Genomic DNA, 14,531 nt, shown 5'->3' on the forward strand with positions numbered 1-14,531 from the left:
CATCTTGAAAATAAAAATGTTTTGGGATGTTAACGCTTATGTTCTTTTCCATGAAAGGAACAAAGTCTTATTGCAACCTTCATTAGTTGTCAGTAATAAATCCATAAAAAGCATAATAAACTTAACTTTTGAAGTATTAATAGCAGGTTTACACAATAAATCAGCAGTCATAATTATGTAAGATTGAAGAGGATAAACTGTTGCAGTGATTTAAAATATGTAAAGACAAAGTCATGTTGCATATGTAAAAGAAACTGAAATTTTATTTTTATAAACACAATCAATTTCACCAGTACATTTTGCAAGGTAGCTATTACAACACAGAGAAGGCAGCATCACACAGAATATTGTGCACTTTCTATGAAATTCAGTTATGATTTTCAGAAAAAAAATGTTCTTGTTAAATCCCAACTGTTACATTTAACACCAGATTTTTTTAAAGGCAGAACAAAAACCGATGACATGACAGCTGCAGTGACAACGTAGAGATGTTCTGTTCTAGTTGGCCTCATTCTTTGAAGCTTCATCAAAGTTTTCAACGAGATCTGAAAGTGCAAAAAAAAGAGGAAGTTGGTGGTAAGAACAAACCAATTCTAGTGATAATGGGAATAACATAAAAAACTATACAAACCTGATCAGACTAAAATAGGGACCATTGTGTGTTAACCAGCTGTCAAAAGCTTGTATTTTAATGCTACAAACAATCTATCCAGGTCAGCAGTGATACAAAACAGAAATGTAAGCATGGATTTTCCCCATCTACTTTTAAGGGTAGGCTTAAAACTTTCCTTTTTGATAAAGCTTATAGTTAGAAGGGCTCGGGTTATCCTGAGCTATCTCTATAGTTATGCCGCTATAGGCTTAGACTTCTGGAGGACACAGGGACCCCTTTTTCATCATTCTGCTTCATTCTATCTCTAATCTCCCACTCTACAGAATCTGTTAGTTCAATCTCTTTTGTTATGCTCTCTCTGCTTTTCCTCATAGGAGCTTCCCCACGTCTGTTCCCGTTTGGCTGTAACACCATCCTGGAGAGAAATATCAGCTGAGCTGCTGCCATCAACACCTTTGTTTATAGATGTTGGAGTATGGCCTGTTTTTCAGTGTAGTCCTGTTTCACTGACTGACTGTGTTTCCTGGATGGGGCTGGTGTAGGTACCAGATCTGCTCGGGTGGTCAGATCTGCTCAGGTTCTGTGCATGCAAGTGACGTTATGCTGCATAATTGGCTGAAGATCACCACTTGACGTAAAATATATTGGTTGACCAGTCAACGGTAAAAACTTCACGCAGCGTCCATGTGCTAAGTCGGGAGCATTTGTAGCCTTAGTGTGTCTAATGACCGATGAAGTTTTACCTGATCGATATAAAACTTAAAAAAAATCTCTTTATGGTGAACAAAGTAACTGTTAAGAGCATGATATAAAGGGAGAGAGCTGGGTAGCGCTGTGGCTAGCTGTGCTCAGTAGCTAACAGGTTAGCCTCTTTTAGCCCGGTCAGTTAGCCATATTAAGCTATACTACTTTTGAATTTGTATCAACAACAACCGTTCATTTCCTAAAAATAGAATAACTGTTTTATTAGTCTAAAAGAAGAGGAAGAAAAAAAGTTGGCATATATTGGCGTCATAAGAAGCGGCGGGGCCCCGGGCAGATCTGACCGCCTGAGCAGGTCTGGTACCTACACCGCCTTTTACAACTGCCTTTTGTATCTCTGCTTCCGTCTCCTTGAACCCCAGTCTGCCTCAGCAAATGGCCGCTCACACTGAGTCTGGTTCTTCTGGAGGTTTTTTCCTGTTAAAAGGGAGTTTTTCCTCCTCACTGTCGCTACAAGCAGGCTTAGTGTGAGGGATTGCCTTCGAGTCATTGAGTCGATGCAATCAACTTTGAATCAATTTGACTGTATAATCTAGTGGACTGTAAAGTGCCTTGAGATGACATGTGTTTTGAATTGACGCTATATAGATAAACTGAATTGAAATGTAAAATCAAACCAAAAAAGATATTTTTAATGTTTTATTTTACATTGAGATAACCGTTTCCAGGGCTTATGCATTGCGGCAAAAACTATTTCCTTATCTAGATTACATGTAAATGAGCTAACTTACCAGGAACTTCATCATCTTCCTCTTCAGCGGCAACTATGGGTGCTTTGTTCTCGCCAACTATAAGGAAAGGAATTAAATAAGAGGACAGCACACGGAAAAACATGTCTAAAAACAGGAAGAGTTTTTGGTGTGTACCTGGTTTGGGTAAGGTCTCTGCTAGTCTCCTGAGGCTAGTAAGACTATCAGCTCCCATCTGGTTGAGGATTCCAGGAAGCATCTCTGTTAGCTGTTTGTTCTCAGCATGCCCTGTGATCGTAAAGGTGTTGGCAGCCAAGGAGGCCTGAACCTTTGGGTTATTGAAGTGGATCACTGTTCCCTGATTAGTGAACATATTCACCTACAGGGAAAACAAAATTTGAGTTAAGAAATTGCAACAAATAAAACAGATCTACAGGAAAATAAAAGACAGCTTTACATGTTGAGTCAATTTCCAAACAGCTTTAAGTCCAGTTACCTTCCTTAAAAATAATTTCTACTGGTTTCAAAAGCTGACTGCTCGATCTTAGACCAATTATGCTGAATTTCATGTGCATATGGATCTCAATATAAACCAATACCAACTACTGAATCAAAGCTTTCTCCAATCTAAGAAATAAGATGGAAAGAGTAACATTGATGTGACCATGAACCAACTGTAGTTGTCTGAATGACAATCAGTGATGCACACAATAACCACAGACGCAGCATATATTGAACAACTATAAATGTGTTATGTCATATCAGCATTATTGAATAAAATGATATGCCAATGTATACCAACACTAAATTATTGTCCAGCCCTACAGCTTATGATTTTCAGACACTCTACCTTGTGCTGATTCATTTCATAACATCCCTATAGATTATATTAATGATTGTTGTTGTAGCATGACAAGATATGAAAACGTTTTTTACTATACCTCCTCAATACCAGAGATACTGTTGACTCCTAGTTTCTTCAGTGAAAACTGCAGCTTCTTGTCATCTGCGGTAGCTGTTCTGTGCACCACCTTCTTCTTTCTTCGAGCTGACCCCTACAACATAGAGTAATTAGGTTAGTTAAATGAGTCAAGAGACTTCATAAATATCACCTGGCAGTATGCAGGCAACTTACCTTGCCACCTATGCGGACCTGTGCCTGCAATTTGGCAAGCTTCTCCTGGTTCATTATCGACTCCTTCATCTGACGAGTAAAAGAACGGACAAGAGTTTAAAAAATATATATATTCAACTGGTATTGCTAAGGCTAGGCTGAATACTAGATTTACCACAATTTAAAAAAATTAGATTGTTGCAGAAAAAAAATAAAAACCTTTAAATTGGCTGTTGTATAGTTACAATTTAAGTATTTTTACTGATTTCCAATAAAAAGCCAAAGCCCAGAGTTAGTTTCTAGGGATGTTCTGATAAAACTTTTCCATTTCTGATACGACACATATCGCACCTTTTATATTTGGCCGATACGAACATTGACCCGATACAATATTAGTAAGATTCATACCACCTTTTATTACTAATTTTGTACTATAGAATTTAGGAAAGGTTTGATCAAGTAATATAACTAAAAAAGGGGACAAAAGTCAAAAAGAAAATATATGAAAACAACTGACCCACGTAAAGCTAACAACCAGTAACAGAAGCAGACCATTTATATCAGAATGAAAAATATCAGAGACTTTAGAAGCAGGACATTAAGATCCCATATTGTTTTTTTGGACAATAAATTAAGCACAAAGTAACACAGCTCTCTCAATAACCCTGTTGCTGAAAGCAACTATACTTTCCCTTTAAGAAAAACAGAATTGGCTGTCTGTAAAAAGGTTTTGGAAACTATAATTGAAGCAGCACCCATTACCTTTATATGGTTAAAAGCATTTAAGTTAACAGACACCTGGAGAATTTTCTGTTAAGCAATTTTTGTTTTAAAAATTCTAGCTGAGCCGATAGCTTCACTAAATAAAAATATGAGATACGTTTCAAAGTCTTTTGATACTCTATAAAGCACAGCATGGCAAATATTTAATATTTTTTAATAGACACTTAATTGCTGTGTAAGAAGTTTATTTTTTATTTTTAAATCTATATTTTTTATTTGCTTTGTATCAAGATAAACAAAGCATACAAATGGGTCTGGGTATTTGGGCCCTTATGCTATTCTATTCCAATAAAACACATTTTTTATTTATTTATTTTTATTTTGGAGACATACGAGGGGCACAAAACACCTAAATTCTAATGAATACAGAAATTACCCCAAGGTATTAATACAGTAGTTCACAGGAATCAGGAGACACACTCAAACTGAAAGCATCAGAGATAAATCCCCCTAAAATATCCCCTCAGTTTTGCCCTTTCCAACTAAATAACAACAAGAATGCACAGCTGTCATACAGCCCTGAAAATAGCCTCTTACTTCAGAGCATGTGTGCAACTCCTGCTTTAGTCATAAGGAAGAGGTGGGCAGCCACTGCTTTAGCCTAAGAAATGCTTATGATTCTGAGGTGAACAAGCTTTATTTAAAGAGAGAAAAAAATAGGGCTAGTGAAAGGCACAGAAAAAAATCTCACAGTTTCACCCCAATTGACTCGTTTAACTGACTAGACATACACTATTTTGCAACATCAGTTAGCAAAGCAGCTAACAACTACATCGGGCCTTCTTAAACTCGCATTCAGGCTGAGCTAACACATATGTTAATCCAACGATAACGCTCACAGTGTGGTACAGGACTAATTTATAAACAACATACTTATGTCAGATTGATATGACACGATTAAATGACGGGAAAAAGCGATAAACAGACCTGGGAGTGTGTACGCACGCGGCTCTCGCAGTGGGCGATGGAGGCTGAAAGGAGAGAAACCCGGAAGTGACGCAAAGTAGTTATCGAGCGAAACATTTAAAAATTATTGAGTTGTGAAAAAAAATAAAAGTTTTGAATCTAGCTGATAATTTTAAAGGCTCTGGTTAAATAATTACGAAAAATATTTAGTAAATAAGACGTATTTAAAATACTAATTACTGTCATTGCGGAAGTAGTTACAGGCAATCATGGCGCCCTCCTGTCCGCCGACAGGCAACGTGATTCCGCGTTAAAATCTGAAATTTTTTCCCACTTAAGGCAAAGAAAGTCTATATATTTCAAAATTAAACCCAATTCTAGGGGAAAGGTATCTACGCTTCGGGACCTTTCTTTCTTTTCTAAGGTGAGGATTTTCTGGAGCCAGTTTCGTGTGAAATTGTAGTCGTTTAAACAGTCTGTATAGCTTTGTTTGGTGATTCGCTTTAAAGAGCACAAAATCCATTTATTTTTCAGTTGTTTTGACCGATCTAAAGATATAGTTAACTTCACCAGCATGACCCTTCGTGGTTCTACTGTCTGAACCACATCATGTTGTTAAAACAGGAGCGGGAGTCAACGTGCTTAATATTCCGACATCTCTTTCATCTGGGAAAAAAAAAACCATATTATAATTCTTCCTGTCTTTAAACTTTTAGACTCAGATTCAGTCAAATGTTGGCTTTTGAAACGACAAAAAAAGTACTTTAAATTCCAGCTCAAAGGGGTTGGATTGTGTAGTTCCCTTTTAAATAGAGTAACAAAGTAATATAGCCTTCCAAGCTAAATATCTAAGGTTTCCCTTAATACAAGGAAATCCTTCAGATATCAGCCCAAGATAAATATCTTTATTACACCAGTTAAGTGAATACAACAACTTTTACAAACCTTTTGCAATATAGAGTGTGAATAATAGATTTTTTTTTTTGTTATTGTAACTATTTAAATGCCAATACTAATGTGGTTGTGCTTTAGCTCCATAATCATAGACCTATTATCCTAATTTTATTAAGAAGTTGGTAAGTCTATTAAAGGTAAACATACATAATTTAAAATAAATTGAATTAATACTTAAGTTTTTTATTCATTTTTATAATTTATATTTACCTCATATATAGACGCATAGAACTAACTCTGGACCTTTGACTCAGCTATTTAAATGAGTTTTAGTCTGTTAATTTAAAAAAAAAAAATTTTTTATCAGCTTAAAATGACAAAAACACACTTTTTAAATCCCAGTATTTCTCATTTGAATATTCTATATGTAGATTATTCTGCAAGCACCATATAGATGGCTTCATTCAAACCCACTAAAATCCCGGTGTATCCAAAACTGGGAGAGAAGGTCACACAGGATACTCTTTACTGGAAAAACTACAAGGTGAGAGGCTGAAATAAAATCTTAAACAGTTTGTGATCCTTTTGAATGAATGCATTTGCTGACATGTTTCCCCTCTTTATCTCTCTCATAGGTTCCTGTCCAGATAAAAGAATTTGGAGCCGTCTCAAACATTGACTTCTCTCCTGTGGCTCCGCATAATTTTGCTGTAACAGCCTTTACAAGAGTGAGTTGACGCTGTTTGGGTTGATTCTAGATAGTTCACATGAAGAAATTGGAAATTTAAATTCTGTATTCATTTAAACTCCATTATATGAATATCTTATTGATGTTGACAGTGACAAATATGAAGAACAATTATTGAAATTTACAAATCGTTTTTCCTTCATTGATTAGTTATAATCATTTCAATAAAATATTTTCTTGTTTTTCTTTTTCTTTTTAGATTCACATCTATGGGCCCTTCTCCCAAGCGCCTGTTAAGACATTTACTCGTTTCAAGGACACTGCTTATTGTGGAAGGTTCAGGTCGGACGGCCAGCTTCTTGTAGCAGGATGCGAAGACTCAGTTGTTCGACTTTTTGATGTCAGTGGCAAGGTGGCACTTAGGATGTTCAAAGGGCACACAAAGTAAGCTTTTTACATAAATTTTTTGTCCTATGCTGAAAATGTAAAGTGCCAGAGAATGAACACCTTTATAAGTTGCTGCAGAGTTTATAGTAATGTTTGGTTAAAGCTTTTGCCTTACTTAGAGAGGTATAATATCTATAAGGTCCTGAGTAAATAAATATTCTTCACCTTAAGTTAAAGGTTATTTCTTTATCACTCAGTTTTATCTATCTTAAATAAACTAGATATTAGCTGGATACTGGTAACAAGGGATACCAGAGGTTTTAAGAGCTACAGTTTCAAAAAGGCTAAAATGATGAGCATTATAGTATGTTTCTGTTATTTAGCTTTCTTATTATGTCATGAAAGAGAAGGTGCTTCAGTTTTGCTACAAACTGTGAGTCACTGGCATAAAGCAGGCTTGAACCCTTTTTTTAACCTTAACTTATGCCTTTAAAAAATAATAATAATAATAATAATTGAATGGAGGAAGCTAAGAGGGCTTTAATCATCCCTTTTAGAGAATCGTTTTTGCTGCACATTGAATAGTATTTTGTTTTTCCTTATGCCCAAAATTTTTAAGATCATGTTAAACATCCATGTTTTATGCTCTCCTCTAAATAAAGTAGGGCAGTCAAGATTTGGCATTTTGAGCCAAGATTATTTTATAGTGAGAATAACATTGGCCTTTGTATAACAGGAGCTTTATATTATTTACTTACCAATAATTAAACCCTCTCCACTGTGATCAGTTAAATCAAATGTGAAGTTTAACACTTTTAAGTCTAAAATTAATGCTTGAGCTGTAATTATGTTAACATTTTTAAATATCACTTGACATCTAATGGATATTTTGTATGGCAAAAATCTTGAATGATGATTTCTTAAGTGATCCATCGACTGAAATTGATGCTGATCCAAAGAATTCTGACAACATGCTACCTGTTGTTCTGTAATCCCACATAAGAAAGGTCAACTAAAATACATTTAATTTGAATATTTTTCTGTTGGTTTTTCTTTACTCAGGGCTGTACATGTCACAGACTTCACATCAGACCGTTACCAGATCATCACCGGGTCTGACGACTACACCTGCCGGCTGTGGGACATCCCGAATGCAGCTGAGCTCACTACTTACCAAGAACACACGGATTACATTCGCTGTGGCGTTGCCAGCAAGCTGAACCGAGATCTCTTCATTACCGGTGAGTTAGAATGTCCTTCTGTAGAAGTGTGGGGAAATGCCAAAGGGGCAACAGGAAGTTAACCTTTTCGCTGATTAACATTAATATCTGTTGCCTTCTAGGTAGTTTCTATCTTGATGCAAAACAAAAATAAAAGCAAAGGGAGTCCAAATGTTTCCTCGTCCAGTTGATTTGAATAACCAATAAACAATTTTTTTTCTTTCTTTTTTGCTCCAGGATCCTATGACCACACTCTGAAGGTGTTTGATGCCAGAACAGATAAGAGTGTGATGACTATGGAGCATGGGCAGCCGGTGGAGAGCCTCCTTCTTTATCCCTCTGAGGGACTTCTTGTCTCAGCAGGTTGTCAGCCTTATTGTTACCACTGATGTTAAAGTTTAGGTTAGATAAAGCTCTAATTTTTATTCTACCAAATATAACCAAAAGCTACTATGAAAATGCACGCGTCTATTGAGAAGTAAACCTGGGGAGCAATTGGGGGTTAACGGTCTTTGCTCAGGGACCCAGAGTGTCTGTGGGAGTGGGGCTCGAACTCAGAACCTCTGGATTCCAAGCTCCATGCCCTAAGCACTCGGCTGCCACTCCCCTACAATAAACATGTCATTACATCATAATTAATATGTCTTTATAGTTTAGTCAGTGAGAAATGTTCAAGGGGTGGACCACCATGTAATGCGACAGATATTTAAGTAGCCAATTTAGACAGAGCATCTATCAAAATCCTTCAGGACCGAACAGAAAGCAGCTGTTTAGTGTTTAAGCTGAGCTCCTTTACAAGATCCGCACTGCTCTGTTTAACTCTATTAGGTTTAGTTGTATTGTTTATTATAAAGCTAGAAATAAATTCAGCTTAGGAGCTAAAGCAGCCATTATTTACTAATGTTAAAAACCAACAACCAGCACTTGCATTGCATTAGCTGCAGCAATATTCCCCAAATATTTAGAGAACCTTTACTGGTACCCTAGGTATAGCCATAAAAAGTTTTTACATATTGTTTCATTGCTTGATCTAATTTAACAATAATAAAAAAACAAAAACATAGTATTGCATAATATACTCACTCAAATTTAAATCTTATTAGTTAAAAAAAGGCTAAAGTAGGTTGTTATGTAACACAAACATCTAAGATACAGTTTAGGTTTTTCAGCTTTTTTTGATCTGTTTTACAAGGTAAACATGATAATGATTGTTTTTTTTTTTTAGCATTTTATTGTTTGTTTAGACATCAAAGAAGCTATAGGTTATAAGTGGTGTATAAACACACTTTATTTTTAAGTTAATTTGCAAATATGTAGAATAAATCCTTAAATTGCACATTTTGGTTGATGTCTTCTCCTAGGTGGGCGCTACGTCAAAGTGTGGGATCTGTTAAAAGGTGGCCAGCCTTTGGTGTCTCTGAAGAACCATCATAAAACTGTCACCTGTTTGGCTCTCGGCAGTAACGGACAGAGGCTGTTGTCTGCGTCTCTGGACAGGTAGAAGAGCTTCAAGATATAGTAAACTGTAGACATAAAATCAATACTATACATTATTTAAATCTGACACGGTCAATTAAAGGTAGTAAATATGTACTTTATTAGTCACTTTCTTTGCAATCGTGTGTATTAAAGGTGTATACACATTAGAGTGGAAGTACTAGACTCGTTGTTGCCACCCTCTGTAAATAAGAGGAATGAATGAAACAGTTTGAATGAAAGGGCTGTGTTTGTCTTTCAGGCATGTGAAAGTCTACAACACAACCAGCTACAAAGTGGTTCACAACTTTGACTATGCCGCTGCAATCCTCAGTCTGGCTTTGGCTGTAAGGAAAACATCATGTTTTTGTGGAAAAATGCATTAAAATAAATGAAACCTTAATAATTATGTTGTAGCAGCTTTCAGATCAGAGTAGATGCGAATCAGACATGCTTCCCTAGAGCTGAAGGTCACAGCTTTCCTTTCTGTTTCAGCCGGATGATGAGTCTATCGTTGTTGGGATGACCAACAGTATTCTGAGCATCAAACACAGGAAACACTCAGAAGAGTCAAAGGAAGGACTGAACCGACAGAGGCAGCGTCCTTCATATCGTGTATTTGTGAAAGGGAAAAATTATGTTCCAAAACAAGTAGGTTTAATGTTACTCTTATCATTAGATTTTCATTTTATGTAAGAACTGTTATGGTGTTGCTATTTATTTCTAATGTTCTTTATACATTTTACAGGATGATTATCTTGTCAGCAAGCCGGTTAAAGAGCATTTGGCCAAATATGACAGGCAGCTCAAGAAATTCAGTGTATCTAAAGCTTTGGATACAGCCATGGAGGTAAGAGTTTCTATCTTATCATTCAAAAAGTGAGGAAGTTGTTAATTGTTTACCAGGATTTTATGTTCACGTGTAAAGCTTTTTTATTTGTCATAAGTCATGAGCTCTTCATGATCTTACTCCATTGAAGTTCTGTGGGGAGAAAAAAAAGAAAATTCTGTATCAGTTCATAAAATGATAATGAACAGTCCAGAGAAATCCTTAGATCAGTCACATTTATCCATAAATCTGATCTTCACTTTCCTCTGTCATCCATCATGTCAATTCAGTAGAGAACAATGCAATTCTTTTCTTTGCAGCTGAAATCTCCTGATATTTAAACCACTGTAGTAAAAACACTTTTGCATAGTTTGTAGATAATTTCTATGAGCCTTAAGTTAAAGGAGACTGAAATCAAATGTAATGTAAAATCATGTTACCCGAAATCTTGTGACAACTTTTTTTTCTGTTCACCAACAGTGAAAGCTAAATATCCTGATCTTAGACTTATTTCTGAGCTTAGCTTAAGTTCTTGTCCTGAATCTGAAACGTTAAATAATGTTTATATATATTTTTTGCTATGATTAAAGTCATTACATTAGTAAAGAATGGCTTAGATAGCCTTTCAACCAGGTGACCATCCATTGCCCTCTGGTGGGCCCCAGAGGCTTCAGGAGCCAATAGGTTTTAGCCGAGGCCGACTGTTAAGGGGCAAATTAAGTTTTTTTAATCTTCTTTTCTGACAGCCCTGGTTAAGAAAGAGGCAGCCAGAGGTCACTGTGGCTGTCATGAAGGAGCTTGACCGTAGAGGAACTCTAAAGAACGCACTCGCAGGAAGAGATGAGGAGCAGCTCTCTCAGTTACTCCACTTTGTCATCGGGTATGGAGCAGATCAGATCTAATGTTTTCAACACAAATCCTTAAAGTTAAGAATTAAAGACAGACGGGGCATGTATCAATTCACTAATTGAAAGTTTAAAAATGTTCTCTGTTTCTTCCTCAGAAACATAGTTGACACTAGGTTCAGCCCCATTCTCGTGACTGCAGCGGAGATGATCCTGGACATCTACAAGTCAGTGGTCGGCCAGTCAGCGCTGATCGACCGGCAGCTGCTGCGCCTTCAGAGCCTGCTTGATTCTGAGATCAACTTGGAGCGGGAGCTCCTGGAGGTCCTAGGAATGCTGGACACCATGTTTGCCACCTCCATTCCTCGTAAGGAGGTGCCTTTCTCCGACAATAGCAGATCTAATGGCTTGGCTCAAGGCGAAGCATGCAGCTCAAGATCAGAGCTTCATGTCACCTGAGATCATCTGAGAGGAAGAACTGATTTTAGCCAGGGTTAAGGTGATTTTTATAAAATCTCAATTGGGGTCAGGAGATCATTCTGTGTATAAACATCACGAAACAACCATATGTGTTTGATATAAAATCTACGGTGAATGCAACATTTTGCATGCTGATGGATGGGAGGTCTACTGGTGGGCATCCATAGACCAAAGTCTTCTATCTCGACTGAACTAACATTTGTTTTTAAACCCGCATCAATACAATTGGAATATAAACAAGCCAATCAGATTTCTCCCTTTATGATGCTCTTTGACAGATAGTTTGATTTGTTATGAATTTAAACCAGCAGCTGTGTTCTGCTGTGAAAGGTCACAAAGCAAAAGACTGGGTCCGTTCAACACTTTACCCAGACTAGCTTCATTTTTTAATACATTTTATGTGTTAAAATCTTTTTGCAAAATAAATATTATACTGATCATTAGCATCTGAAACAATGTAAGATGATAGACGCCTTTGAAAAGATTCGTTTTCTTCTTTCTTTAAACAGCTAAGGAAGCATCAACCAATCATAGCAGCGTATGCCTCCTTCAATCCATCTGATCCAGTTTCAGTGTAAACCCTCTGGTTTTAACATGGGCGCCTAATGAAAACAGGACCATGCATTTATGTGAAGACTCTTTGGAAGCAGATTAAAAGAAAGATTTGCTTTAATATTAATACTTGTAACATTTTCGGTTGTAAATGTGAATATGTATGTGTCTGAAGTATTTTCAGAATATCTGACACTTGTAAGCAAAGAAAAATAAACTTTTTTTTTCATAAGTCATGCTTTTTTTTGTTTAAAGAACAACATGGCATTAGTTGGTCTTTTTGTTATGGTTACAAAAATATTGACGCTCCTGGGATTGTTTAGACTTTTTTTTTTTTTTTTACTTTAATGGATGGTTGAGGATTTATTTTGTGATGACCAACACAAAGAATCACAAAGTAGAAGGAAGATAATATATAGTTTCACTTTTTTATACAGTACAATGTAAGTATTCTGATTAGAAATTGTGCATATTTAATGATCATGCTATTAAAACAGCAATACACTGTTTTCAAAGACTTAAAAAAAAAGGCAAAAAAAGCAACTTATTAAATTCGGTCTTCTAACATTACCCTGTACTTAGCTCCTCTCAATCATCTCTGACCAGATTCTCTCCAAAAGAGGGACAAAAAGATCACGAAATTGCACGTAATTTAGTTTGGTCTAACTGCAGCAAAGCACCTTCCACGTTTCCTGTGTTCGCTGCATGATTTGTGGACTTCTAGCTGTTATAAAACTACACTTTTTTTCTTGCTCTGTTATTAAGGTCAGGTTTGTTGAGTTTAGGTGGATGATCATAGGTTTTATATATAAAATTAATTTCATGATTTCCATTGTTTTTATTATTTTTATTATTACTTCTGTCTTTAATGGACAGGTATATAAACTTTCATGCACAACTGTACACAGGGATGCACGGTTTTGGAATTTTTGCTGAAATCTGATGTGCTGATATTTAACAACTCAACAATCTAATAACACATATTTTTTCCCCCTAGATCTACTTACATACACTATGCTGTCTGCTCCCTTCTGTCCTTTGCACTCATGCAAATAGCAGAGTGACTATCCTGTTTCTGTGACTTTAAAAAACACCAATACCAGCAACATCTCTACTTCAGAATCTCCTTGTCGAACTTTGGCGTGGGCACTGCCTAATTCTCAAGTTATATCACAAAAAACAGAGCCTTATATATTGCTGAATATATTGGTGTATTAGTTATTAAGCTAATATTGTCCGATAACGATAATATTGTACATCTTGAAAAATACATTTTATTTTATGAAAAGGTCATGTAAAATTTCTGGCTTAGAAAACAACTAATGCTTGTCTGGGCTCTGGAAAAATGGCTCGTTGGACTTTTAAAGGTTGCAAACCCCTGGCCTAGACAGTTATTTGTGAAAAACTTTGAAAACCATATCCATACTGAAGAATTTGTCAAAGTTGGAAATTTTTGAAGTGGCTTTAGGTGCCAGGGACTGTAAATTTCCACTGAAAATGTATGCTTAAACATGAATTTGCCTGTTTTATTTTCTTCCACTTGAGGTCACTGTAGCAATAAGGTAAGGTACCTATATGATGTAAGGAGGGATTTTAGCTGAAGACTGAAAAAGCATCAGTGCTGTACCAGAGGAAGGCTGAGCCAGTCTGCATGCAGCAGGGGCCTCAGTCTGATCGCTTATTTACAAGAAGAATATGAATCCCAGTTAAGAGCTTGTTCTGAAGGAAATACAGCTCACCCCCAGGTTCTACTTGCAAGGTAAGGACAAAATAATTGCATTTATGTCAGTTTAGGATATTTTAATTTGTTGCAGAAGTGTTTTTAGGGGTCTTGGAAGCTCTGCTGCTGAATATGCATCTGGTTATAAATTAGAGCCATAGAGAAAAAAAAAAAAAACATTTTCAGTGCAACTATTTAAGCATATTTAATGCTTTTATTAATTATGGAAGACATTTGCTGTGTCATAAACAGCTAGTTCCACACTTATCCCCTGGAGGAAGATTTGCTTTCTTCTTTCTGAGTGTGATTTGAGAAGACTGGAAGTGGACAGGAAGCTGTCTCATTATGAGCAATGACTGTGGCAGTTTAAGATCTCGCTGCTGGGTCTCATTTAGGAAGTGTCCGCTGACACAGAGCAGATCTGAACCCTGCAGCATTGAAATGTAATCGATTTCCTGCTCGTGCACGTCAGCGGACACACTCAGTATCAAACTAACATGTGTGTATCAGATTCGTGGACATTCTGGTCTTCTCTCTTTACACACACCAAAGCAAGAAGGTCATTCATTAAAA

General features: G+C 36.4%; 2 protein-coding genes across 2 annotated transcripts; one reads left to right on the forward strand and one right to left on the reverse strand.

The window, feature by feature from the left end:
• Positions 1 to 431: 431 nt before the first annotated feature.
• LOC119778156 (transcription factor BTF3 homolog 4-like) lies at positions 432 to 5,028 on the reverse strand. The gene is made up of 6 exons (XM_038277278.1): positions 4,889 to 5,028; positions 3,200 to 3,268; positions 3,006 to 3,119; positions 2,242 to 2,443; positions 2,107 to 2,163; positions 432 to 545 (listed from the first exon to the last, which is right to left on the reverse strand). Exons 1-6 carry the CDS (start codon positions 4,982 to 4,984, stop codon positions 499 to 501), a joined length of 585 nt encoding a protein of 194 aa, XP_038133206.1. The 5' UTR covers positions 4,985 to 5,028; the 3' UTR covers positions 432 to 498.
• A 95-nt stretch (positions 5,029 to 5,123) lies between these two features.
• Positions 5,124 to 12,467, forward strand: utp15 (UTP15 small subunit processome component). Its single transcript, XM_038277277.1, has 12 exons — positions 5,124 to 5,291; positions 6,193 to 6,305; positions 6,397 to 6,489; positions 6,709 to 6,893; positions 7,899 to 8,077; positions 8,294 to 8,419; positions 9,418 to 9,553; positions 9,795 to 9,879; positions 10,028 to 10,183; positions 10,281 to 10,382; positions 11,108 to 11,241; positions 11,365 to 12,467. Exons 2-12 carry the CDS (start codon positions 6,216 to 6,218, stop codon positions 11,663 to 11,665), a joined length of 1,587 nt encoding a protein of 528 aa, XP_038133205.1. The 5' UTR covers positions 5,124 to 5,291; positions 6,193 to 6,215; the 3' UTR covers positions 11,666 to 12,467.
• The last annotated feature ends 2,064 nt before the right edge of the window (positions 12,468 to 14,531 follow it).

This window comes from Cyprinodon tularosa, unplaced genomic scaffold (assembly GCF_016077235.1).
Source record: "Cyprinodon tularosa strain WSP-4 unplaced genomic scaffold, ASM1607723v1 ctg130, whole genome shotgun sequence".
Classification (NCBI taxonomy): Eukaryota; Metazoa; Chordata; class Actinopteri; order Cyprinodontiformes; family Cyprinodontidae; genus Cyprinodon; species Cyprinodon tularosa.

Excerpts from the sequence above, each read along its gene's own strand:
- LOC119778156 (XM_038277278.1), bottom strand. The coding sequence starts at position 4,984 with ATGTTTCGCTCGATAACTACTTTGCGTCACTTCCGGGTTTCTCTCCTT. Across the intron at positions 2,444-3,005 it reads GTATCTCTGGTATTGAGGAG|GTGAATATGTTCACTAATCA; the intron begins GTATAGTAAAAA and ends TTTTCCCTGTAG. Across the intron at positions 546-2,106 it reads GGAAGATGATGAAGTTCCTG|ATCTCGTTGAAAACTTTGAT; the intron begins GTAAGTTAGCTC and ends TTGCACTTTCAG.
- utp15 (XM_038277277.1), top strand. The coding sequence starts at position 6,216 with ATGGCTTCATTCAAACCCACTAAAATCCCGGTGTATCCAAAACTGGGA. Across the intron at positions 8,078-8,293 it reads CCGAGATCTCTTCATTACCG|GATCCTATGACCACACTCTG; the intron begins GTGAGTTAGAAT and ends TTTTTGCTCCAG. Across the intron at positions 10,383-11,107 it reads CTTTGGATACAGCCATGGAG|CCCTGGTTAAGAAAGAGGCA; the intron begins GTAAGAGTTTCT and ends CTTTTCTGACAG.